The sequence below is a fragment of the Trichoderma harzianum genome (genome assembly GCF_003025095.1).
Source record: "Trichoderma harzianum CBS 226.95 unplaced genomic scaffold M431scaffold_31, whole genome shotgun sequence".
NCBI classification, from domain to species: domain Eukaryota; kingdom Fungi; phylum Ascomycota; class Sordariomycetes; order Hypocreales; family Hypocreaceae; genus Trichoderma; species Trichoderma harzianum.
Genome location: NW_020209279.1, coordinates 64,882 through 90,872, shown reverse-complemented (window position 1 = coordinate 90,872; position 25,991 = coordinate 64,882). Strand labels below are relative to the sequence as shown.

Sequence of the window (25,991 nt, the reverse complement as noted above, 5' to 3'; positions counted from 1 at the left end):
ATAGTCCAAAGGGGTCAAAGAAGAAGTTGTAAAAGAAGGGGAAAAGACTTTTCTATACCACCAGTGGCAAAGCGTCATCAGGTAATGACGGCAAACGGGTTGTAGGAATGCTGGCCCAAGTCAACGACTCGACCTTGTTCTGCATCATGCCTGCAACAACTCGGGCCTGTTCCAAGCCCGTCTCGCGATAGATGGACATGAGTCTATCGACAATGTAGGCGCTCGTCTCATGAGTGCAAGATGACGATAGGCCGAGCGTGTAGAGCGGCCAGATGATGGTGTTGCTCGCCGTAGCCAGCGTCAGGAACCTCTCCGAGTCGCAGCCTCGACCATTGTCCAACTCGGACTGCGTTGGGTCGAGCAGCGTCGGGCGAGTGGCTACGCTCTCACGTGGCCAGGCGGGAACAGGGGACTTGCTCTCGTCTCGGTCAGAGGCGGGTGGCAAGAGTGACGGCGTCGCTAGAATAGTCGATGACTGGTTCTGAGCGGTGACGGTGGGCTGAGCCTCCTTGGTCTTGGTGTACTTGACGTCTCGGGAGCTCACGATGCCAAAATGCTGGGGCACGCTCCCAACGACGGCCTCGCCGAGCATGCGCAGCATTCTCATAGCCTTGACCAACAGCATCTGGTGGTGCACCGGAAGAGTAGTGGGATCCTCGACACTGTGGCACAGCTGCTCCAGGATCGTCTCCTGAACGAGCATTCTCATGGTCCGTACAGCGTTCCAAGCCGTAGCCTGGGTCAAGCCGGGATAGACATGGCACGTACGGCCCATGATGGCCGGGTTGGATCTGGTCAGCCTGACATTCTGATAGCGCCAAGACGGCGGCAGTCCATTGATGAGCTTTTCAAAGTCCTCCTCAATCTCGACGAGACTGCCGACGATTTCATCCACACCAGTGATTCGTCGGTGCTTGATGTCGTGTCGAATCTGAAGGGCCCTGTATAAGGGATCGATGACACGCCATGCCGGCCGCTTGCTGTCTGCCACATGGCTCAGCTCGTTACGCAGGTCCACAATGGACTTTGGCATGGGCAGGCCGCTCTGGATGCAGCTGATGAGGACGGAGTGACATAGCATGAGGAACATTCTGACGCCGGCCTTTGTTCGAAACTGTGCTTGGCCTCTCATGGTGGCAAGCGTGGCAGCGCCGTTGATGTGTTCCTGCCAAGCGTGCAACGTCTGCGGCGTGTGCCCAGAGATGAACTCGTATGTACCGAGAATGAGGACGCCCAGCATTGTGCTATCCTCGACAGCTTCACCCGGGTTGCGGAGAGCAGCGTTAGCCAGCTGGAGAGCGGCGCCATAGCTCTGCTGAGCACGCGTCATGGTCTCGCGATCGCCTGTGATTTTGGACAGGCCCACCAGGCCGACGGCCGTCATGCCGGCGGATATGAGAGCATCTGCCCTCTTAATCGGGGGTGCGTCTGCGCTCCTCATGCGGTTCATGCTGGGTGGCTTCCAGATGTCATAGATGAAGTCGTAGTTTTGATAGCAGCCATGGTCGGTGGCGACATAGCGCGAGAAGAAGAAGGCAGTGCCTCGCTCCTGGAGAGAAATGGACGGCGCATAAGGGATGTGTACCAGCATATCATCATCGTCGTCGTCATATTCGAAGCTATCATCGCCATTGTCGTCGTCGTCGTCTCCATGGCCGCGACGGACGATGCGTTCGTACTCGTAGGGATATGAGTTGGTCTGCCACGAGTCGTAATCGTCATAGCCATCGCCATGGTCACCGGAGCCGGCCAGCAGCACCGAGAGAAGGGGCCCGTTCTTGGGACGGGACTTGAAGGGGCTCAGAGCCTTTGAAGGCCGCGGGCTGTCGCGCAAAACCAGGACGCCCGCCGATGGAGAGGGCGGTGGCGGTCCTAGAGGTAGAGGCGCCGCGTCTAGCTTCGGAGCGGCCCGGACGCCATGTTTCAGCTTCTTGATGCGCGGCTTCGCGGTGGTTGCCTTTTTGATCACATGGTTGCTCTCGTCGCGAAACATGAGATCGACGATGTTGCGATAGCCGGGGCATTCAATCTGGCGCTTGGTGCATTGGCCGCAGCCGGGGTCTTTCTGATCGCACTACAGGCGGGAGGAAGAGAAGAAGCGTAAGTAATCATACGGAAACGCCACACTAGGTTGCATGATGAAAGAAGATGAAGCTCCAAAGGGTCAAAGAGGAGAGGAACAGGAATAGAGGCTGTAGACGAGGCAAACCTACTCGGATCTTGCGCTCTCGGCAGTTGGAGCAGCCCTTGGAGGGCTTGCCGCAGTAGACCATGATTGTCGATGCTGCTGAATGAGTTGTCTCTCTCGCTGATGCTCTCTCTATCAATCTCTTTTCACTTTCGTCCTCTTGTCTTTCTCTTTCTTCTCGTAAGTCTCTTGGTGTGTTGTCACTTGCTCACTCTGCTCTGTTATGTTGGTGGAGCAGCAGTCAAAGTTCAAAAGGGCGAGCGAGGCCTTCAGTCGCGATGCGACCGCGACGGTCCAAGATAAAATGCCTCCGGGATTCCGTCGCCTGGCTGCTGCTGTTCCATACAGTAATACGCTCTCAGCCCCTCCTCTCTCTCTCTCTCTCTCTCTTGTCTCTGCCTCTTCTCTCTCTCACAATCTGTCGCGCGCCTTTTTGCTACCTGCGCCAAGGGGCCCCAAAGTTGGGAAGCTTCACGTCCTGCTTGTGTCACCCGCTGCAGCTCATCAGCCGTTGTGCTAGTGCTCGTAATGCTAATGCTCGTACCAAGTCGAATTTGGTGCTTTAGCTTGCGGTTACAAGGAGGTGGAGATTGTGCTTGGCCCAGGAAATTGTCTAGCCGGTAACCTTGAACTTATATGGGATGGATGTTGCTGCACAGTAATCAATCAGAATCAATCAATCAACGAGCCGGCGAACTTGGTTTGGTGGGGGGCGGGACGGGGAAGTGCTGGAGCAGTGCTTAGGCAGGTACTAGCCCGGGCGCCCAGAAGCCACAGGCGGGATGCGGTACCGCCTTAGCAAAAAAGCAATGGGATGGATGTCTATTACCAAGCAAAATGATCCTACCTACACAAAACACCAGACCTTGGGCTAACAACGCATACCTACAGTACGTAAATGTGCAACAAAAGATGAGAGGGGTTAAAAGGGCAGTGTACAGTACAAGACAACTCGTGTCACTGTTGGGAATACAGCAGTATCTAGAGCAAAGCCAAAGCGTCCACGTAGCATCAGATGCAAATGCAATACAACATCGCTGAGAGCCCCTCGCGTTGTGCTACGGCCAACTAACATGTACTAGGGAGGTGGTTTTCGTTATGCTTCCGGCTTGGCAGGCATCAACAATCTATTGCTGCTTACTCCGATCCAGTCCGTTTTGACAGGGCATGCTACAGCACGAGAATGTCACCGGCATGTCAATTCAACCTGGACAGACAGAGAAATACTCACTATACCCACAGGGTGCTGCAGGGTAAAAAACACTCGCAGAACGGGCATCTGTCTATTGCTGGATTTGACGCAACAACAACCTTGGAAACGGAGTCACTTGTCGATTCTCGCCCCCCCGGCCCCGGCCCAGTTCGACCGGCCCCCCCCTCCCCCCCCATCTCTCTGTTTCCCCCTGCCATGTCAAAATGTCATCTCAATCGGCATTGTTTAAAACAGCGAGACGGAACGCGGCCCGTGCCCCAACGAGAGAGAGAGTGGGTGCAACGGTTTGTGGTTGGTGGACCTGGGCTGAATTCCGAGTCCGATAATGCAGTGCCATCCTTGCAACAACGGCGAGGAAGCACGGAAACTGGATTCGAGACCGGGTAATTGGTAAGACGCCTGGAAAGTAGAAAAAAGGTTTGCACAGGATACGAGTGAATGCAACGAAGAGACGGGTAAACGCTGGGTGTGATCCTGGTGGTGTAAGTGAGGGACGAGTAGCACAACCAACGTGTATTGTTGCCAGAATAGCGCATCCCATACCATACATATGATTGCACAAATTAGTCTATCCTTGCAGTAGTCTATTTTCAGCAGTTGCTGTAACACAGAAATGATAAAATCTAGAAAGATACGAACAAGTCATCACAACCAACAACTCAACACGAAGCTTATCTTGTGGCAACACACAGACCGTCTCAAGGACAATCCGCTCTCCGGCTTACTCACCACATCTCCTCTTTTGTTGCCTTTTTTTTCAGCTCCTGTCAGAAGGATCCCGCTAAGGATGCTATAATTAACAACAAGAGCCAAATCCACCAAACCTGCCATGATCGCCAACAACCTTCTTTTTCCAGAAGGACTAGAAACGGTGAGCTAATTCAGCGGGTCCACGTTATGCAAAGCTTTTCTCATGCTATAAATAAACACACATGATGCTGATGTCGTCTTGATGTATATAAAGTGTCACGAGGGTTGTCATGAGAATTGACATGTGAATCGTCGTGAGATTGTCTAGGCCGAAGCTTAACATAACAAAGAACTAGAATAGAATATAGCAAATTCATCCATATAATAAAAACAATTCATGTGCTCATACATATAACAAAAGAAGTCAAACTCATACATATAACCAAAATAAATCATCAAACTAATACATATAATGAAAAAAACCATGTACCTCAATCCATATATACAAGTCTCACATCCATAAACCAAGTCCACCAATGCCAACACATCCCAACATCCAAAACAAATCTCTACATATATACAATATCATCATCACCTCATCCTCTTCTTCCACTCATCTCCCTCCATCAAACTCCCCCTCAAAGAGGCCCCCCAACACCAATCGTCAACACCTTCGGATCCCCATCATTCAAAAACCCGCTCTGGTCCGTCCCCCCCGTCGCCCCAACATCATCATACGGAAACGCATACCCCCTCCCCCCAACACTCACCTCATGACAAATCCTCGCATAGTGGTTCGTCACAGCCTCCTTATAATACATGCTCACGTCCTCCCCCTCCGGGTGCGGCACCGCGTCCAGCAGCGTGCTCCTGTTCAGCGCAGCCGCCAGCCGCGCTCCAACATTCAACTGCTTGTCCGACACGCCCGCCCCGTGCGCAAAAGGCCCGGAGTCGCACGAGAAGATGTCTCCCTCCGAGGGCTTAGCAAAGCTGCCTCCGCCGCCGGAAAACGTGAGCGTCTGGCCCGAGGCATCGACTCGACCGACGGCGTTGCCCCAGTCGGCGAACTGCATGTTCACCACCAAATCCATCGACTGGTACTTCTTCCACACGGCGTCCACGTATGGGCGATAATACCCGTCGAATAACCCCTGGAACATGACCCTCCCCGAGTTGGGACTCAAAGCACGCAAGTTCTGTCCACTCCCCCCAGCCTGCGTCACAACAAGTCGATCCCATCCCGCCTTATCAACACCCGCCTGCGCCTTCAACTTTCCACAAATCTCATCCAACGCACCCGCCGGCATCCCCTCCACACTCGTCACCTTGCCCGCCCCATTCTCCAACCTCAGACTCACCGGCACGCTAAAGAAATCGACATACGACACATTAACATACAACTCAGCCTCATTCAACGTAAACTCCGCAAACGCCCATCTAATCCCATAATTCGGGTCCGCGGGATTCGTCGCCGACGGCTCCACCACCGCCGGGCCCGGGTTGACAAAGAACGTCAGCGGCGACTCTTGGCTGAACCAGACCCGCGCCCCGTCCAGCCGCGGCACCGTCAGCGTGCGGCTCCGGCCCGGCCCGCCAATGGCCACGGCGCAGTCCTTTGCGAGAGGCTGCAAGGTGGACGACGGCGAAGTTGGGAAATAGGGAGTGGTGCCGTCGGCGCTGAGGAAGAAGAGGCCCTGGGCTGCGCGGCCGGTGACGTAGGCGTAGAGCTGCGAGGCATTCGAGTTGTTTTTGACCACGACGCTGAGGGTAGTGGGCGTCATGATTGCAATTTGAAGTGAATTGAATTGGTGTGAGTAGCAACAGAAGTAACAGTAACAGTAGTATTATTAAACCTCCATCAAAGTCATGGAAATTGTGTTATACAAGTAATGTCAAATCTTCTAGAACCAAAATGCTCCGACTATTATATACTTATATCTAACCCAGACAGAGATTCATGTAAATCATCTCCACAGTCAGCTGGGCAGGCTTCAGCCCGCGCCACGATTCATGCCATCCACCATCTCAAATTTCATCTACGAATCAAAACTCATATTTGCCCATTTCACATATTCCGTCTCATAATGCATCACATTTTTTAATAATAAGCATTCCAGTCAATCAATATAATCCCAAAATCGAAGCAGTCGCAATCCCCCATGATGAAGACCAGCAACCTTTTTACTGTCATTCAGCTGTCTTGGCTGTTATCCACCTGCTGTGCATAATCACATGCCCAACACTGCTAAAAAGGTAAAACCGCCTCACCTCCCCAAAGAAGCAAGATTCGAACAGCAAAGCGAAACATCAGATCCAGCTGCTCGGTGTCTTGTGGATCCATGACGGCATCGTGCATCTGACCAGCAGCAGCCATCGCCTCACTTGACAGAAAACAAGCTGCTGAATCGCGTCGTCATAGTGTAAAGGCATCAGTGAAAAAATAAAAAATGAAAGTCATCATCATTCAACAGATACACCCAACGCCTTCAAAGCTGGCTGTGTAGTGTCGCGATGATTAAGCTCAGCTATCCATTATGATATACACCCAAAAGTACTGTTTTCCTTCCATGTAAAAACTCCAACTCCATTCTCCCATAGCACACACAACATTGAAGTCATAGACTCATCATTGCATTCCATTCATTCCATCCACGTCACAAGAACCCATCCAGAAGAATCCTTCACAAGCAAGTCATCATCAACACCAGCAATATCGCACTCGTCACCATCACCTGATTCGCCTCCATGCTGCCCAGGCAAGTCGCGCCGCTCTCATCATTTGCGCCACCGCTTGGCTGGTTCGCATCACTCGTATTGAAAAAGGTGCCTCCTGTGCTGGCGTTTGCTGCCGTCACGTCAGCAACCGTACACACTCTGTCACTGCTGCTATCGTCTGAACTGTCGCTGCGCGCCTTTCGGCAGCTCTCGGCCCAGCTTGACTGAACATTCGAGTCTGAAGAGTTAAAATAGGCCTTGACATAGCTCACAGTGAGAACAGCATCCTCTTCGGGAGGGCCTCCAGACCACAGGGGATTTCCATTGCTCCAATGCTGGAGAATGATGTGGCCCGGACCAGAGGGCACCGAGGTTCCGTTCATCTCGGCCAGTAGCTGGCTGTCGGCGTAAAACAAGACGCGATTGGGTAGGTAGTCGAAGCGATACTCGTGGAATCCAGCCGTAGGGTCAAACGTGAGGTTGACCACCTTGAAGGTGCCCGTCTTGGACGCATCATAGCCCGCCTTCCGCGATGCTTCCGACTGGATCACGAGGTTGGCGGGATAAATCTTCTTCACGGGGTCAAACTCTCGCGACAGAAACTCCATGTCAATCTCCTGGGTGTCATTGAAGTACTGCGAGACACAATCAGCATATGAGATATCAACACAACAACGAAGCAAAACAATCACATACCCAGAAAAAGGCCGCACAGGTGCCATTGACGGCTGTCAGCTTCATGCCTGCACGATACGAGCCGTAATGCAAGTCCTTCCTCGCCGAATCCAGCTCCGCCACCGGAATAGCTTCATCCACAACGGTGCTGCCCACCACCAGTCCAACCCCATCACCACCATTCGAGTTGTTCGATCCATCGCTCTCCGTGGCATCGGTATCGTCACCATCACGAGCAGTCGTGTAAACATTGTCCAAACCAAACGACTTGCCATACTCGCCTCTCCCAGCCCTCGCCGAAACGTTGTACTGCTGCCGCCTCCACGTGCCGTCCCGCGAAATGTCTCGCATCTCAAAGAACTTGCTCTCCATCATGTTGGTAAAGAACAGCTGCTCGTTTCCATTTACAGTTCCGTTCCGTGTCTGGTTCTTCCCAGAGCTCTGCGTGAGAAATCCGCACTCACAATCCGCTGCCACCAGGCACGACATGAGCACCACCACCAGGGCCAGCATCAGGCCCAATCCCCGAGCAGTAGCCATGAAAGCAAAGCCGTCTTTGTGCGAGGGAAGTTGTGGTATACAACCAGAGAAAAAAGCAAAATGTTTATTGGTGAGCAAAATGAAGAAGAAGAAAAATATGATTAGAAGCACAAGATGATAGAGAAGTCAAGAGATAGAAGCCGATGAACAAGGCAACCAGCCCAAGCCACAGAAACACCAAGACCGTGAGCAGACAATGAAGAAGGAAATGAGCATGCGCTCGCCACATTTCTGCTTGCCACGTCTTCTTGGGAGCAACTGCACGGCATGCAAGTACACAATGCAGTGCAAAGGCCAGGCACGACGCAAAGATAAAAAATAAAATGAGAGAATGAGGGAAATCGAGACGCCCTGCTTTGTCTGTACTTCCTGCGCTTGCAAGTTACACACGGTCCTACCCTGGGCTCGCGCGTCGTCTCCTCTCCCTTGCATCTTCCGTTCGTCTTTCTCAATCACCAACTATGTCTCATTATTTATCGGGGAAACCAAGGCCCGTGCCGTGTGTTTGTTCTTGGCCTCCATGTCCTCTGCCACTCATTCGATGCTTGCATGTACATACTTACCCTGCATGTAATATAAGTCAGTTGGGCATCTTCACGCATCAGGCATCGCCACTTGACAGCCTATCAAACCACCATCTCCAAAGCCTCAGCCTTCCCCATTTGGTCATTGCCCAGAATAAGGTCGGTAGAAAGGGGGAGGACAGCCAGAGTCAGGTACCACCACTCCAACTGCCCTTCTGACCTCCCCCAGCTTCTCCTCATCGGATGACACCAGAGCAGGTCGTACATGCAGGTTTGACAAGAACGTGGGAAACGGTTGGCCGACCACAAAAAGTAAAAGGTAATTAAACCATGGGCCGCTTCCGAGGAGCCAAGCATTTGATTACCTTAGTTACTCTACCTATTATATCACGACTTTAGTGCAGTCACATGGCATAATTGGCGTATACTTGGAGCATGAATACCGTAGAAAGTCACAGACATGTACACGCACTTGGCACCCTACGTGGCATCATCGGTTTGACAGAGACACAATTATTCGAATTGTAGTACTAGAATATCTATACACACCGAAGTAGCGGGACTGGCTCTCGTCCATGAGCACTCGCACACACACGACATGTTGTGAGGGCACGAGTGCTGTCATTCCGTAAGCATCCCTTCGTAGCATAACCAAGACGAAAAAAACAAGACACAGCACAAACAAACATTGACAAGAGGAGAGAGCACACAGTTAAAAGGAAAGAAAAAAGGAGGAGAGAAGAAGAAGAAGAAAGGTTCAATGAAGAATAGCAATCTGTATATCGAACAAGGTATCTGAGAATTTGGAAATTGCCAATGGTAAATCAGACTGCAATGCCAGCGAAAAGTGACAGCAAACAAGCAGAAGCGCGAAGAGAGAAGGTAGGAAAAAAACAACCGCTGCAAAGATAAAAATAAAAGGAAAAGAAAAAAAATTACCAAGGTAAGAGAAAAAAAAGGGGGCAACAAGGGCCATTAGAAACAAAAAAAGGGAAATGCGAAAAAGGCGGCATCACCATCATGGACCAGCCAATCAACCTGCCCTCGCAGTTCATTAGCTTGCGCTGCCGCGGTGTCGAGATCCAAATATTCCTTTCTCGGAGCCCCGAAATCATGCGAAACGTCCAATCCTTTATCCCGCCAGTATTTCCCTGCTTTCGCCGCCTCTCCAGAATTACCCCCCGTGATCCTTTCGATCGACCCATGCAAAAACAAAACAATCAAATCAAAGCCAATAATTAAGAGCAGTAACAGAACAGATACGAGGACACACGATCACCTGCCCTGTCTCAGGAGCCGTCAAGGAAATGACATGAGAAACCAAGACAAAAAGAGAAAAAGAAATAAAAAGTAATAATTCAAACAGCACATTCCCAGCATTAGCCTTACTCCGTTCCGAACCGCACGCGCCACAATGTTGAAAATTGACAAGCCAGAAAAAATAAGTTGAAAGAGAAAAAAGAAAAGGAAAAGAAAAAAGGAGGAAATAAGCCATAAAATCGAGTTTTGCGTTAAGAAAGTCCGGCGCGTGTTGTCGCGCTCCCCTGATAAAGATGAACAGAGAGAAGAGAAAAAAGAAAGCAGTCGTTTCATCATCGCATATGTATTTAGTACACGCTGTCCTCGTCCGCTCCCTGCGAGGTCATCGAGGGAGTCGATACATTAGAGGAAGCTTCGTCGCCGACATAGCCGACTAGGGCTTCTGAATGCAGTTTGAATGATTCGCCCATGAGACGGGTAATTCCCCACACCACAACTTCGTCCAACATGGAGCCCCAGAGGCGGGCAACCACGGAGCTCAAGTTGGCAATGATGCTCTCGTCAAAGTCCTTGACAAAGAGCTGTCGGACCTTGTAGTACATGGCCACCTCCTCGGGCGTTGCTGGCTCTTCGTCGTGTTCCAGGCGATACAGCCACAACGTGAGGATGATCATCAGGTCCAGGCCGCACAGGGGGTGCTCGACGCTCCAGTTGGTCGACGAGGTGCGCGCCACCCAGCGGACGCCCTGAACCACGGCCGTCTCCAGGCAGTTGTAGCACTCTTCAATCACCTTGATCATCTCGCTGGAGCGCTTGACGCGGTCCCGAGCATGAGACATGGCGGCAGCGACCTCGTACGGCTCGTGGTATCGCAGGGCCTCTTGCACGGTCTTCAGGTCAACCTCGAGGCGGGCGCGGGCGTTACGGTACATGGCGCGGGCATTGAAGATGAGGGGGTGACCCTTGTGGGGAGCGCTAAGGGGCACCACGACAGATTCCGGTTCGCACAGGTCCAACGACTTCTCCCACGTCTCCAGGGCGAGTCTAAGTTTGTACTCGGTCACGACATCCTGCAAGGCCTCTGGGCTACGTTTGTGGTACCATACTTCGAGGAACAAGGCATTGATCATGACACGGGTGGAAAAGGCGCTGTACTTGATTGCTTCACCCTGGAAAAGATTGTCATGGGCTTCCATGAAGATGGCGGCGGGCGACTTCTCGAGCTGCTCGGCCCATGCAGCCTCGTCGGCAACCTGCATGTTCCACAGGGCCTCCGTTGAAGGGAGCTGCAGGTCCTCAAACTCGTTGAAGCCGATGGCGGGGGTGTGATTAAACGTCAGAGTCAGCAAGCCAAAGAAGATGTAGACCGCATAGTACGTGCGGCGGCAGCCCTCGTCCTCAACCCACTCTGCGCGAGTAGGCTTGGACGAGCCACGGGCCTCCTGGCGAAGCTTGAGCTCGTAACGATTTCCAGCCACCATGTTGGCGAGGAGACTCTTGATGGAGCACGCCCACTCCAAGCCCTTGGGGTCGCCGCTCCAGCTGGCAAAGATCATGTTGAGGAGAGAGCTCTGCATGGTCCACAGGGGACACTTGCGAGAGCTAAAGTTCTCCTTGTTCTGGAGGAACTGGTTGACGAGAACCTTGGACCCGATGTGGAGCATATAGGCCTGGTCCTGATCAAAGGCGTAGAGAGCGCCAATGCTGAGGACGGCCAACAGCAGTGGGGGCGACACCTGAGACGGGGTGAAGGAAGCAGGGTGCAGGAAGGGCAGATGGTGGTGGAACAGCCCAAAGTAGGTGGCCAGGTAGCGGTTCAGAGAGCCCAGGCCGGGGAGGCGAAAGCTCTCGGGAATGGCATGCTCCCGGTCGGTGCTGCGGATGTTGTCCAGAATCATGTTTCGCTCATCATCGCCAGAAACCTGAGGAGCTCTGAAACCAGCCTGCTGCGAGTCCACCGCGGAGGGAGACTGAGGGGCTGGGATCTCGGGGCCAGAGGCGGGGAGCGAATTGATCATGGACTGAAGCGCTGGCACAAGACCATTGCAGTTTCGGCCGCTGAATGGAGGCAACTGGCCGGCATGGTGCGACAGTCTGTTTCCACCTGCAAAGGGCTGCGACGACTCGAAAGAGCCCGAGGCGCTCGAGGTGATGGAGTGAGGCTTGGGCTCGGCCATGAAGTTGTCCCACTGAACTTGCGGGAGGGCGATGGCACCAGATGGATAGGTGACGGCAGGCTCCATGACGGTGGAGCTTCGTGGGGAAAAGGCCATGGATGCGCCGTCTTCGTAAGATCCATCGTCTCCGCGCATGGCTGCGGTGGCCTTGTGATGCAGGTCGGCGACGAGCATGGCGGCGGCCTCGACATCGAAAATGCCGTCGCCGCCAGCTTCCATCTGCTCCAGGGTGGAGGTGTCCAAGGCGATTGAGGATTTGGAGGGGCCGCCGATGGCTCGAGTCTTGGGACCAGCACGACGCTTGCCGTCGCTGTGAAGGGGGACGCCGCCATCTTTGGCGTGGACTGTGCGATCATGTCGGAGCAAAAGGTCGCGACGAACAAAGGTACTTCGGCACTTCATGCACTTAAAGGGACGTTCCTTGGTATCTAAGAAGAAGAGAGTTAGCAGAGCTGGCATGTTGGAGAGCGAAGAATGCTCGAGATAATTTTTTCTTTCTTCGAGGGAGAATTTTTTTTCTGGGAAACATACGTGATCGCTCGTGACGGCTTCGATGCTCGCTTCGGCTGAAGGCTCTGTTGCAGAACTGGCACTTGTATTTGCGTTCTGGTGCGAGAGACGCCTTCCGCGAGGACGGGGTCGAGGCCGCTGGAGGCGGGAGAACTGCGACGCTGGCGCCAGGCATTTTGGGCAAAGTCGCGTGCTGTGGTTTGATGGGGGATGAAGATGGCGATGTGTGTGTTTTGCGCTGACGCGACGCTCGGCTCTGCCGGCTGGGGCAGACGCTACGATGGTTGAATATCGTACTCGTGCTCTGGTGGGATGCGAATTCTCTCGCTCTCGCTCTCGACTCCTAGCTCCTCGCTCGCACGCGCGCCCGTGGGGTTTAAAGTGTGACTGCGGTGGCCTCGATGTTGATGCTGCTCATTGGAAAATACGGTATTCTGGTCATGGAAAGATGATAGATGTGGGTTGGTGAGGACAGAGGCTTCTGGAGGCCTCGACGGATAGAATGTCGGGGATCGGACAGAGAATGGCGATGCTGTGAAGCTGGTGTAGTTTGTCGTTGGGGGCAACGAAGATGGTGGCAGACGAAGAGGGGAGAGGCGGGTTAAGAGGGCGAGGGCAGTAAATGAAGGAAAGACGGCGAGAGGGGGGGAGGGGAAAGATTTCAATTCGGGGGACGCGGACAGCAAGCCACTGGGGGGGTAAGAATTTTGGGAGGGGTGGGTGCGCAGAAGGAGGGGGGAAACAGCACAGAGGGCAGAGGGCACTGGAGAATACCTGGAAAAAAAAAAGTTCTGGTCGAGTCGGGGCGGGAAAAAGAGGGATGGAGGGGGAGGGGGAGGCTGTCCATGGTGCGAAAATGCGCTGTGCTGTGCTGTGCCCACTGGAGCGCGGGTACCTGGCTGGAAGTTGCTGTGCTGTGCATGTAGCGGTACGAGACGTAAGTACAGCGCGGTACAGCGCGGTACGGCCACCAGACGGGGCGTCGGACGGGGCTCTTGTACCGCGACCTCGCAGGCCCGGCGACGTGCCAGACGCGGCAGCCAAGTACCGGTGCAGGCGCAGCAGGTATCTCTGCGGCCATCGTCCGCGGCGGCGGTACTCGCAGAGGCATCACGAGCACACCCCGTCAAGCGACGACGATGGAGCCCACCTCTCAAACGCGACACAGCGGCCTGCTGCGCTGGCGACCGACGCTACCAAGTGCCTCCAGCGGGGGTCCCGTCAGCGCAAGAGGGGCGAAGCTCGGCCCCTCCAGCAGCGCGGTTTGGCGGTACTGCTGTGCTGTGCTGGACACACCAGATGACACCGGCGCTGCAAGCTACATGGAAGTAGGGGGAGGCGCAAGGGGCGGTACCTCTGGGTACTCGCAGCTCAGCGCGGTCCGGGTTCAGGCCAGGTACCGGTACGCACCCAAGCTTGCAAGCCCTGCCCCGCCATTGGCCCGCCGTTGCGTCGCAGCTTGTCGGGGCTCCAGGCTCTGGTTGCCGGAGTCACACGCTTGGCCGCGAGGATTGATAGCTCCAAGCACTAGCACCGAATTGACACCACCAGCTTTGCCGTGCCATTTCGATTTCGCTCTCCGAACCCACACGAGACTTGGAAGAATGAATTGGCTTGCGGAGTGCCTGCGACATGCCTGAAGTACGGGTAGTCCACCTGGATGCAACTCCATATATTTCCATGGACGCTCTACTCTCTGCACTGCAAGTATACCGACCACGGCGTTGTATATCTACGTGTCTGGTGTCTCTATGCCGAACGAGAAGTGCCAGCTATCCATCTCGCAAAGTCAGCAAAGATGACCGAAGACAGATTCCCAGCTCATCACATCTCGTCTCATCATCACCAGTTACACACTCTCGCGCCTCCTTCTTTCGCCCTCGGGATCACCCGTTGCCATCAAATGCGTTGGCGCATCGTCCTCGAACACGTCCCGTCCGATCAGGTCAGCCACGGCCAGCCCAGCCCAGTCCAGTCCAGCCAGGCCAGGTCAGCACGCCTCCCGCCTCGTTCGGCCCAACTAAAAGGTAAAAAGAAAAAAAGGGAAAAGCAAAAAAGCAAAAGCAAAAAGCAAAGAGACAAGGACTTTGCCTTAAAAGCGGCACTGCAAAAACACAGACCCAAATGGCCTCCGTGCGCAAGAGGCAAGAGGGAAAAAAGGAAAAAATGCCTGAGTCGCGGGACAGCAAGGGAGGAAAACCAGGCACACCCGACGCCATGCCGGCCAACTCTCGTACAGGGTACAAGTGCCTACGGGGGGCTCGTACCTCTACTTTGACTGCCACTGAACAATCAGTGATCCATCAACTCCAGTGACCGGACCTGCGTCTTCCGCCTATCCGTCCTCTTCGCTCCATCCCCCCACCAACTTTTTTTCTTCGTGCTTTCATTTCTATTGCCCGTTCGTCTCTTCATTGCGTTTTCTCATTTCCTTTAGACTCTTCCTTTTGCCATTCGCTGGTCATTTATCATTCTCCTTTATCCCTTCGCGGCTACTAGACACCATCCGCTGTCATTCTTATTCCCGTCCCTCTTCCACCCCGCGGCCTCTCAGCTTCCATGCAGGGTGGCATCATGTCCCGCGTGTTTTAGCATATTGATCCATTGATCACACGTACAGCCGTGCTGGGGGCTTGATTGATAGGCGCTGCAAGTCTGTTTGTCCTGCTAACATGGATGAATAGCGCGCCGCCTGCAGCCTGTACTCGTACAGTAGAGGCCATGGCCACCCCACCATCGGGTTCTGGCGACAGTCGGTCAGCACAGCTTGCGCCTACATGCTGGCGGCATCAGGAGCCTTGGAGATGATGTGCTGTCCTTTGCTCCGTGCTACATGGTGGCATCACGAGAACAGAACACGATCGATATTCCCTGGCCAGCACTGTGTGTTGTTGGTCCTTAGGTAGGCCGAGCCNGTAAGGCAGGAAATAGCTTCCTCATTTCCTGTCCCCTTCCTCTCGTTTTCCACCTTTCTTCATTTCGTTTCCCCCTTCTCCCTTCTCCCCCTCCCTTCTGCCATCACTACGGACACCGAAAAGTGTCGAGCAGCCACCATAAGAGAGCTGGTGTATTTGGTACGTTGAAAGGGCCAAGAGACGTTGAATGTGGCCGCCGCCGCCAATGCTGCTCCGCTGCAGTAGCATGTGTACTGCACTCACACATGCGCTCGCCAAAGTAAGCTGGATCGGACGTTCTAGGAATCGATCAGTGCCGCCAGGCCTCGCAAAAGGCCCAATATGGCAAGTATCCGCCAAGCCCATTACCACTCTGCGAGGTGGATAAGACACACATGCTACAAGTGCTGGTGCTAGCAATAGCGGTGCCCACTTCCAGCGTCTCCCTGGGAGACAGAGACGCCAAAATGCGCCGCCTTGTCTTGGATTACTTTTGAGAATCCCAAGTACCGAACAGAGCTGGAGGGGATATTGTTTGGGCCCTGCTCCTTTCGAGAAATCGAGATGGACGCACGTCCCGGTACCGGTACTCGGACGTCCAAACTGATCAAGATCCGGCGCGCGTCATGATGGAGCGGAAACAGACAATGAGCACCTGGTCGGTCTCCGCGATCCCGCCTCCATAGCATCGGAGCTGGGTTCTATCACCACAACGAGGCCGGTCTTGCATCTGGCGATCCACACCAACCCACCACGGGCGCCATGTCCGAACTTAGGAGCTGAGAGCGGACTACCGAGCCACCACTTTGGGCGACTCTTGAGAACACGACGACCTTGGGGAGTAACGAGCTTCCGTCTTAGTAACAATGCATCGCACTGTATTAGCCGTTGCACACCGCTCATTGAGCACAGTCTGGCCAAGGTTATCGTCACTGCCAGCCTCGACGCTATGAATACACTGAGCTGTGTATCTCTGTCACCTCGTCTTCCTCCATTGGAAAGCAATGTTATCATGTACAACTGTTCATACGTACATACATGGCTGTACCTGTATGCTGTATCAATGACTCGTGGTCAAGGCGCAAAACAATCGGTGCCATCTGACAAAACACCTTCTAGAAGCGCTCAACTCTTCAAGCATCAATTGATGGATACTGTATCCGTACATACATGCTTGTCAGGCTTGCAAGTATCTGTACCAAGCAAAAGCTACGGGCAGCGTCCATTACAGGGGATGCCCTCATGGCTACCCGACAGATACCTCAAATGCAAGTGTGAGGTTGCTGGCGCCAAGTACTGCGCATTCGCTGACGGGCTCGCTGGGTGAGACAATGCGATGCAATCCTGCCTGACAGGTACTGTCCAACAGTCGGTGTCTACTACTCTGGAAAGTACTTTTCCAGTAGTGGAGATGGACGCATTCCCAGATGCCTGCACTCCTCCACGTACCTGTACACGCTACTCGTGCTAAGGCACATGAATGCATTCTCGTGCATAAAGGAGACAGGGGCAGCGTTGAAACTAGACCCCCTTCTTCCATTCCGTGAGCACTTCTCTCCGTGTTCCGTGCTTGGACCAGGTGCGTGTACGGGAAAATCAACCACTGCTCACCAAGAAACCGGGCAGGGGGGCATGCAGATGCGTGCATGCATTGCATGTACCGTTACCTGTCTTCGTAGTGCTCGGTTTGGCCATCATCCATGGGATCAAATCAGCCAGACTGGCGGTGATGGGAAAGCGAACGTCGTCCAATACTTGTCGGACACACTGCAGTAGACCGCCACTCAGCCTTGGTCAAGGTGGAATGTCTTAGTCACGGTGAGAAGTCGTTTCAGGTGCTCGAATGACTGGTGTATACGAGCCCGTCCGTTGGCGCCTCCCAAGCGGCGAAGTTGCTAGTAATGGACACCAAATCTCCCGGCACGAGTATTATTAGAAATCGGGCATCACCACAATGGCCACTGCTGTCCATACGTATTACTCGTACACGCAGAGCACAGGTAAGCGTGCATTGGCTGTGCAACAGGCGAATTCCACCGAGGCACTTCACTTGGATCTGCGAGTACTGTACGAGGACATACACCACGCTACGTGCGTGCCTTGCTGTACTGTACCTTGCCTGTGAGATCGCCGTCTTACTGTACATGTCTGCCCGTCCTATTTTGCTCCTCTCGTAGCTGCATCTCCCGCTCCGTCAACCCGCAGCGGCTCTAGTCAGCTCTCGGGCGGCGTGGGGTGCATACGACCGAAGCTGACAAAGCCGAGCATACAGTATCTTCCTTTTCTCTAGAGGGATGCCGTTGTGCCATCATCAATCAAACCGGTTCGGACAGTATCATCTCATGTCTTGAGATCAGATGGAGTTAACGGAGTCGGGTCGTTGTGGGCACAGCTGCTGTCCTGGGACAAGTTGACACGCGCAGCACTAAAAAAAGCAACATCCACACACCGGAGCCTTGAACCGCTGCCTCGGTAGATTGTGACGATGCTCCATACGGCACCGGGTGGATGTAGCGAATGGGTTCAAAATCTGGATGGACTCACTCGTGTAATGGAGGGGAAATCTCCAGACTTTTCTCTCTTTTTTTTTTTTTTTTTAACCCCATACTCTGGTTCTTTGTCTTGAGACGCTTGTTTTTCTGTCTCGTACTCGTACATGCGTGTATTGTATGTAGCGTGCGTATCTTCAGATCATCATCGACTTGCAGCATGAACACCAACACCACTACCGCTGATGTGTGAAGACGCTGTAACTCAAAGTAGAAGCAGCTCCAGCGGTGTGTGTCTCTGCCAAATTGCATGCATCAAATCCATTGAACGTGGTGCTCACTTCATCAATCACTGGTACAAGCAGCTCCCTATTCCCGTAAGGCGGCACAGACAAAAAGGCGACCAGACCCCTATTTTCAGTGCTGCCATGATATGAATCCTCAAAGGTCAGCACCAGAAGCTCCGGCCAGCATGTACACGATGGCAGCGCGTCACTGGCCGCACAGTACGAGGCGCGACGAACATGCACGCTTATCAGCAGCCCTTCTCTGTGGCTCAAGTACCTCCCCGAGATGCGCCAACACGGGAAACGGAACGGTGACTGAAACATGCACAAATTGCACTGCACAAGCCCAGCCACCACCGTTTAAGCCGAATCCGCACCGTTTCCGCGTACTCGCCAGTGGAGGATGACCCTTGTATCAAGTGCTCCATTGCTGTGTCTCTGTAAATCAGAGTTGACCAAGCCGTCACAGTGCCAGCAGACGTCCAGACCTCATCATACTGTACCAGACACCGAAAATACTGTAGCTGTTGCTGGTTAGAGGGCGACAATGTACGAGTATAGTACCTGGTTCTTGGGCGGGTCCGGGGCAAGCTTCCGGGACCTAAGACGCTGGCCGCTCCGGGCACCAGCCCCACGTTGTATCTGACTGGTAGCGGTACTTGCGCCTGTTCTGAAGGCGAGCCATGGCCCTGCCCTCCTTTCGCGCCCCTGGGAGTAAATTGGCACATCCACTTTCTAGAATCCCGCGAGCTCTTCGTTGCCATGGGCGCAACTTTGTCGTGACACGAGAGAAGCTCATTTTGCTGGTGACTCTAGCTCTGCTGCTAGGTAGTTCTAGCACAAGTACTAGTGGCCGGTTGGTCGGTTCCGGGAGAGACTTTTGACGCAGCTTTCCGGCCTTTGTCTGGCCTGGCGAAAACTTGGCGAAAAGTAGTTCAGTCCCTTGAAGCTGTAATTGTTTTTTTCTTTGCTTGTTAGTGGCGGGATGCTGCTTTTGCTGCTGGGTGGTGCGTGCTCGTGCTTTTCTTGAAGCTTTCTATCTGGAACGCGGCCGCCCCATTTCGCTCAAAAAATTTGCTGCCGTGATTTAAACTGAGCCCTATTCAGATCCTGTTCGGCGGACTCCTCCGAAGTGTCTTTCGTGTCCGAGTTCATTACCGAGTTTTCTTTTTGCTGATGCGTTGGCCGACACTTTGTGGGTTTGCTAGCGTTTATTCATGCGAAGGGGGCCAAGGTCGAAGAGGCGGTATGAAGAGGCCGACTATTCGGACCATGTGTAAATGAGTAGGTTCACTTTGATGCCAACGGCCTGAGGTCCCGGCGCAGAATTATGCCTTGGCTGGCTGGTTCTCTCTTTGTGCTTTGTGTGTTTTTGGGTCGTGTGGGAGGATTGCATTGCATTGTGCCTGCCCACCATACTGTATGCCCGTCGCTCCAAGATTTGAGGGCCGAATAATCCCTGGTAGAGAGAGAGAGAGGTAGCTGTGCTCCCGGTCATACTCCGTCCTTTGCAATAGTTCCAACAAGATTGTATAGGTTGGTCTGTCTCGAATTGCAATGCAACGGAAGCGGTATGACCAACGCTTCTGCCATCATCGTGGTAGCTCAGAGTTGCAGCACAGAAGGTGAAGCATGGCATTGTTATCGTATCCATAGTAGAAAGAGGAGAGCCGATCCGTACCATCCCCTTCCAATCCGGCTTCGTAGATTCTCATTCATCTTTCTCGCTTCTGGATAGCTGGCAAGGTGGTCAAACGTGGGGTGCAATGTGACAAGCCCTTCGTTAAGAGGCAATGACAGGCACGAGCTGGGGAGATTGGAGGAGAAGGAATGCTCATATGTTATCCGTATTTATGAGATGACAGCTGCACCAAAGAGAACAATCAAGCGTTCTGCCATTCTAGGCAATGGAGTCAACCAACCTGTAGGGATTGATGGCAATGGATCAGATGGATGGCTTACAAGAGCAAAAGAGGTACCATGCACTGCACATGTGCCTGTCTGTGCGCCCTTTGCGCGTGTTTGGGGACCCATTCACGTACCTCTTGATATCGTATCTCATGTAACTGTTCCATTCAATGTTCGAGAAATCGTTGCTCGTCCATTTCTCAAGCACAAATCTCCAATCATGGACAAGCTCCGGCACGTCGTGGGTCCATCTAGCTTGATTGATGCATTCAATTCAATTTTGAAATTTGTTGGTGCAAGTTCCATCAATCCATGTACCGGCCTAACACATCAATGGCTGGTGTGCTGCGAGGTTTCAAACGGTTCAGGAGGTGCTGTAGCTATCGCTTCCTCCTAGTGGCTAGCCACTAGTTCGAGCGCGCGCAAGTACCGGGTACGAAGCATGTGGCTGGCCGTCTGTGGCTGCCCGGGGTAGCTGTACCTGGCTGCGTGCATGGCGCTAAGCTGGAGCGACGGAGCATGGCGAGCGGGGCTCGTCTCATTTTGGGGGTCCATGGGAAGTAGATACGGAGTACATGCAACTGTCTCGTTTCCGCCGGTCTGATGTCGCGCGTTGCTCGTGCTGCTTGAGCCTGCACTGCGCTTCCACTTCCACGTTTGTTTGGGCGATCGACGGCATGCTTCAGGTGCGTCGAGTTCCCCCAGCAGCTGTCGGATTCCAGAGGTTGACGGCGCGTGGGGTTGCTGTAACGGGCAGTATCTGGGCCTTGTACTTCGCTAACGCTGCCAGAACCGATCCAATCCATTGTAGAAGTGGAGGACGCCCGCGCCCACTAGCACATGGGAAGATACAGCGCCTCCATCAGTGCTCTTGTCTCGCCTAAATCTCCCCCCAGTGCCCGTAACGGCCTAGCAGCAAGCGTGCCCTTTCTGCAGCAGCGCCAGAAACACAGCGAGGCCACCACCCCAATTGCCGCCACTCGAAACTCCAGTCGACGATAGCCTCCCCTTTCCCCCAGCGATCTGCTGAACATCTCCAGCCCGTCGAGCACGTCTCGCCTGCTTCCCGCCTGCAACATTGGTGGCATGCTCATTGGCATTGGTATCGGCCCAGCGCGCGCCGCCATCGGCTTGCAACAAGGCTGACTCGCGGACCATGTCCTGCGGTGATTTTGTCGCCATCTCATCCTGATCTGATCCGACCCGCCTCGACTCGACTCGACTCGACTCGACTTGCTCTCTGCTGGCACAGATCCTCCGCGGCCTCGAGCGCAAACCGTGACTCGATCGCCATCTCGCCCATCCCGGCCATCGCCATCGCGTTTGGGCCTTTGTCGAAGCCCCCTCTCCGACTCTCTCTTGCGCGCTCTCTCGCTCCCCAACTTCTCCTTTCCCCCCTCTCTCTAGCTCTTCCCCCACACGCGCGCGCCAAAAACCATGGACGGCGTCGTGGGAACTGCGCCGCCCGGCAGCATGTACGTCCGTGCTCTCTACGACTATGAGGCCGACGACAGGACCAGTCTCAGCTTCCACGAGGGCGACATCATCCAGGTCATCACCCAGCTCGAGAGCGGCTGGTGGGACGGCGTCATCAATGGAGTGCGCGGCTGGTTCCCCAGCAATTACTGCCAGGCCATCACTAGCCCCGACGAGTTTCCCGACATGGGCCAAAACGGCCATGCCAACCACCACATGGAAGACGAAATGGAGGAAAACGAACTTTACGAAGACAGTGCCGACCAGGACGAAGATTCCGAGGGCGAAGGCTTTGGCAGCCTGCCGCTCGAGGGCACCGACATGGGCGGCGACAAGTCTCGCGCCGACTTTTGGATCCCGCAGGCCACGCCAGATGGCCGCCTCTTCTACTACAACATGATGACGGGCGATCGCAGCATGGAGCTGCCGCTAGAATCGCCCGTGTCCTCGGCCGAGACGGGCCCCAGGGACCGCATGAACGTTGCCATGCCCGAGAAGACACGGCCGCCGCCAGAAATGATGGCGCGTGGGCTGACCCAGGACGAGGACGACGACTCGGCGACTTCAGCTTCAGAGGCCGAAGGCGAATCTCTGATGCTCGCGTCCAGAGGGTCCATGGTAAGCACATCTATCTGTCCATTAAACATGACCAAACAAAAAAGAAAATACTTGGAACTAATCCTCTATCCAGCCTCGCATTCGCGGTTCATTCAGTGCAGCTCTCTCCCCGTCAACATCAATGGACTCGATGAATGGTACTTCTCCCGCTCGGCGGAAGAGAAGCGATGCATACGCCCTCGGATTCGCCAACACCAACCAACCACCAAACATTGCATCGGCTACATCATTCACCAGCACCACATACAACGTGCCTGCCACCACCAGCGTGCCCAAGTCTTTCTTCGACGATGGATCCACGCCACCCCTTACCTGGAGTCTGCTTGTCACCAACATGAAGCGCGCCATCGACCGATATCGCGAGGCCGTCACCAACAACGCCCGCTCCGAATACGTGGCCAGGGCCGAAGACATTTCCGATCACCTCAGACTACTTCTTGCCGCCGGCTCAGGGACCACGGACAACCATTCTGGTCAGCCTTCCATCATCTCTACTAACAAGGCACTCTATCCCCACTTCCGAGATATGATGTCCAAGTTTTCCAAGCTGGTTATTTCTTCACACATTGCTGCCGCCGATTGGCCCAACGCGGAATCTGTTCAAAAGTGTCTCCAGGAGGCCGACGGCGTGTTGGGTGGCGTCTTCAGCTATGTTGAAGTGGCCAGGCAACAGAGAGGAGAGGACATCCCCCGACTTTTCCCTGGCTTTGTCATTGGCAGCACCTCAGGTGGGAGCTGGCAGAGCAACGGGCTAGATTTCCATGATTTGATGTCACCCAACTTCCTTGACGATGAGGAGGGTCTCACCGAGCCCACCGCAGTCCTCGATGGTAATCTCCTCGAGAGGTTAGATGAGCACAAGAGAATTCTCGTGTCTAGCATTCGGGAGCTGGAAAAGAACCTTACAGCTCCTGAAAAGATCATCTCGCCTCAGCGGCACGAGGCCATTGCTAACAATGTCTGCTTTGCAGGCGGCAAGGTTGTAGAGACGTTTAGGCCGTGGATTGCCATGATTGAGTCCGTCGACCTGTCATCTTTGGGCAATACATTCCAGACACCTCAGCTGGAAGACTTTAGCATCAACAAGCAATCGCTGTACGACAACATTGCCGACCTTATGCTAAGCTGCCAAGCCGTCGCCGGACCCCTGGCGGACGAATGGTCAGAAGTACGGGGAGAGCCTCTCGAGAGCCGTCTCGACTATGTTCGCCAATGCGCGAGAGCACTCGAGACGAACTCGTCGCACACTGGATTCTCGCTACAGCTGCTTTCAGAGCAGGTCCTGATCAACATGCAGCAGCAGCAAGCAAAGGCTCGTCAACCACCACGGGGCCAGCTCCAGCGAGGAGAGACTATGCCTTACGACAGACCCCATCAGCGGTCAGACTCAAGGACCGCACCAGTCCGACCGCCACTCATCACCACCCAGTCATACTCCGAGGGCGATGCCCCTCCTGGATTCTCCAGAAAGGGCGACTACTCCAAGGTCAAGAAGATCTTTGGAGAAGACCCGTCACCACAGCTTCAACCGGACGAGGACACGCCCGAGTTCCTGCTCCTGGACTACGAAAACGACCTCTCTTGGGACGCAAAGGCAACCACACCCACGGTAAAGGGAGGATCCCTCTTGGCACTGGTCGAGCAGCTCACGCGCCATGATAAACTTGATTCTAGTTTTAACAACACCTTCCTCTTGACTTATCGATCCTTTACCTCAGCACGCGAGCTCTTTGAGATGCTAGTTCAACGGTTCGGCATACAGCCTCCGGAGGGCCTCACACAGCAAGACTATGAGTTGTGGCGAGACCGCAAGCAGAAGCTCATCCGATTCAGAGTGGTCAACATTCTGAAGAGTTGGTTCGACAGTTTCTGGATGGAAGAGTTCAACGACGAGTCCAAGACTCTGATACGCGACGTGTACACGTTTGCGAGAGACACTGTCAAGTCGACTGAGACACCAGGTTCAGGGCCCCTGATGGCGATCCTCGACCAGAGGCTCAGCGGCAAGGAGGCTGGCGCCAGGCGCATGATCCAAACCCTGAACCAGAGCACTCCAACGCCCATCATTCCAAAGAACATGAGAAAACTCAAATTCTTGGACATTGACGTTACAGAGTTTGCTCGCCAACTGACAATCATCGAGTCTCGGCTGTACTCCAAGATCAAGGCCACTGAGTGCTTGAATAAGACGTGGCAGAAAAAGGTTGCAGACGGCGACCCTGACGCAGCTCCGAATGTCAAGGCTCTGATTCTGCACTCTAACCAGATGACCAACTGGGTGGCGGAGATGATTCTAAACCAGATGGATGTCAAGAAGCGAGTTGTGGTGATTAAGCACTTTGTTGCTGTTGCCGACGTATGTTTGCGTATCCTGACACTTTTATATTGAAAGAACAATCCAGTGCTAACACAGTTTTACTAGAAATGCCGAGGTCTCAACAACTTCTCCACGTTGACATCCATCATCTCAGCGTTGGGCACGGCGCCTATTGCGCGTTTGAAGCGGACCTGGGATCAAGTCCCTCAGCGAACCAGCGTTGTTCTGGAAACGATGCGTCGACTTATGGCTAGCACCAAGAACTTTGGCGAGTACCGCGAGGCGCTTCACGTTGCCAACCCGCCGTGTATCCCCTTTTTCGGTGAGTTTGGCCTGTTGAGCAACTTTATGGTGAAGGATGGTAGTTTTAACAGAAGAACGTAGGTGTTTATTTGACCGATCTTACCTTTATTGAGGACGGTATACCCTCGGTGATTAAGAAGACCAATCTGATCAACTTTGCCAAGAGAGCAAAGACAGCCGAAGTCATTCGCGACATTCAGCAATACCAGAATGTGGGATACTCCCTACAGCCAGTCCCTGAACTGCACGATTACATAGTGAGCAACATGCAAGCTGCGGGAGACGTACATGAGATGTACGACAAGAGTTTGCAGATTGAACCCCGCGAGCGTGAAGACGAGAAGATTGTCAGGTATGTACAACAAAGCAAAACAGAGGAGGCATTTGCTTCGGTCTGCTCTTTCACAGTTGCTAACGAATTGTGTGATGTAGGGTGCTTGCTGAATCTGGCTTTTTGTGAAATACTCGCCCCTGAGCACCAAAGCCCTGATACTCTGATATTGTTTGAAACAGTCAGCAAACTGGGCCCATATATAAAGACGCTTAACGTGTTGTACAATGGAGAAGCAGAGTGTATAGAAGAGAAGCACAAAGCATGTTTGAGGGAGTGGAAGCAGAGAAATGATACGAAGAGGATCTAGAATGGGGAAGATCTGGCCACAAAAAAAAGGCCATGCCGGAATGGTCTGGTACTATATCGCAGCGGAAGTTGGATTTCTTCTTCTTTTTTCCAGGGATTCGAGGCGCGAAAAAGAGGGGGATAATTGAAAGGGAATGGAAAAAAGGACGAAAAGAAACAAAAGATGCAGCCGAGCCTGGACGGCCCTTGTACAGAAATGCTGTCGTGGATTGATTGCATTCAAGGTGTCTTGGGTTTCCTGATTTCGACCAACATCCAATGACCCAAACGTGGGGATGACTGGACGTTGAAATGCATCGGCACCATGAAGAGTAGTATGGATTTTACCGTGGTTTGCCGCCTCTGACGACTTTGTGATTATGATTCGCAAACAAAACTTGTTGGCATTCTCGTTGGCGCCTCTGATGAGTTTTGGTTTTTTATGGCTCGAGAAGGAACTTGGGTTCGCATGATGCAAAGAAAACAAAACAAAACATTATTCCATGTTCTCAGTTTTTCTATTATCCGAGGGATGTTTGGGCATCTTGATTTAGAGTTGGATGGAAATTTCTCTTCATCTATTGAGGA

At 53.5% G+C, this 25,991-nt stretch overlaps 7 protein-coding genes across 7 annotated transcripts; 2 read left to right on the top strand and 5 right to left on the bottom strand.

Moving 5' to 3' along the window:
- Positions 1–52: 52 nt before the first annotated feature.
- M431DRAFT_101216 (hypothetical protein) lies at positions 53–2,273 on the bottom strand (the record flags this gene model as incomplete). Its single annotated transcript, XM_024911302.1, has 3 exons — positions 53–1,647; positions 1,786–2,074; positions 2,214–2,273. 3 exons carry the CDS (start codon positions 2,271–2,273, stop codon positions 53–55), a joined length of 1,944 nt encoding a protein of 647 aa, XP_024767591.1.
- A 2,127-nt stretch (positions 2,274–4,400) lies between these two features.
- M431DRAFT_514104 (glycoside hydrolase family 64 protein) lies at positions 4,401–5,980 on the bottom strand. The gene has a single exon (XM_024920151.1). The coding sequence runs from the start codon at positions 5,870–5,872 to the stop codon at positions 4,730–4,732; it is 1,143 nt and encodes a 380-aa protein (XP_024767590.1). The 5' UTR covers positions 5,873–5,980; the 3' UTR covers positions 4,401–4,729.
- Positions 5,981–6,772: 792 nt separating this feature from the next.
- On the bottom strand, positions 6,773–7,994 carry M431DRAFT_101233 (glycoside hydrolase family 16 protein; the record flags this gene model as incomplete). The annotated part of the gene is made up of 2 exons (XM_024911305.1): positions 6,773–7,441; positions 7,503–7,994. 2 exons carry the CDS (start codon positions 7,992–7,994, stop codon positions 6,773–6,775), a joined length of 1,161 nt encoding a protein of 386 aa, XP_024767589.1.
- A 1,240-nt stretch (positions 7,995–9,234) lies between these two features.
- Positions 9,235–9,970, top strand: M431DRAFT_365753 (hypothetical protein). The gene has a single exon (XM_024914599.1). The coding sequence runs from the start codon at positions 9,566–9,568 to the stop codon at positions 9,785–9,787; it is 222 nt and encodes a 73-aa protein (XP_024767588.1). The 5' UTR covers positions 9,235–9,565; the 3' UTR covers positions 9,788–9,970.
- Positions 9,971–10,152: 182 nt separating this feature from the next.
- M431DRAFT_101137 (hypothetical protein) lies at positions 10,153–12,667 on the bottom strand (the record flags this gene model as incomplete). Its single annotated transcript, XM_024911296.1, has 2 exons — positions 10,153–12,410; positions 12,514–12,667. The coding sequence occupies 2 exons, from the start codon at positions 12,665–12,667 to the stop codon at positions 10,153–10,155; spliced, it is 2,412 nt and encodes an 803-aa protein (XP_024767587.1).
- A 5,543-nt stretch (positions 12,668–18,210) lies between these two features.
- On the bottom strand, positions 18,211–19,114 carry M431DRAFT_514099 (hypothetical protein). Its single transcript, XM_024920150.1, has one exon. It carries the CDS (start codon positions 18,924–18,926, stop codon positions 18,432–18,434), a length of 495 nt encoding a protein of 164 aa, XP_024767586.1. The 5' UTR covers positions 18,927–19,114; the 3' UTR covers positions 18,211–18,431.
- Positions 19,115–21,507: 2,393 nt separating this feature from the next.
- Positions 21,508–25,244, top strand: M431DRAFT_11332 (hypothetical protein; the record flags this gene model as incomplete). The annotated part of the gene is made up of 5 exons (XM_024911871.1): positions 21,508–22,164; positions 22,238–24,520; positions 24,587–24,803; positions 24,866–25,136; positions 25,217–25,244. 5 exons carry the CDS (start codon positions 21,508–21,510, stop codon positions 25,242–25,244), a joined length of 3,456 nt encoding a protein of 1,151 aa, XP_024767585.1.
- Positions 25,245–25,991: the final 747 nt, after the last annotated feature.

Bases quoted from the DNA above. Each gene is read 5' to 3' on its own strand.
- M431DRAFT_514104 (XM_024920151.1), bottom strand. From the start codon at position 5,872: ATGACGCCCACTACCCTCAGCGTCGTGGTCAAAAACAACTCGAATGCC.
- M431DRAFT_514099 (XM_024920150.1), bottom strand. From the start codon at position 18,926: ATGGCAACGAAGAGCTCGCGGGATTCTAGAAAGTGGATGTGCCAATTT.
- M431DRAFT_365753 (XM_024914599.1), top strand. From the start codon at position 9,566: ATGGACCAGCCAATCAACCTGCCCTCGCAGTTCATTAGCTTGCGCTGC.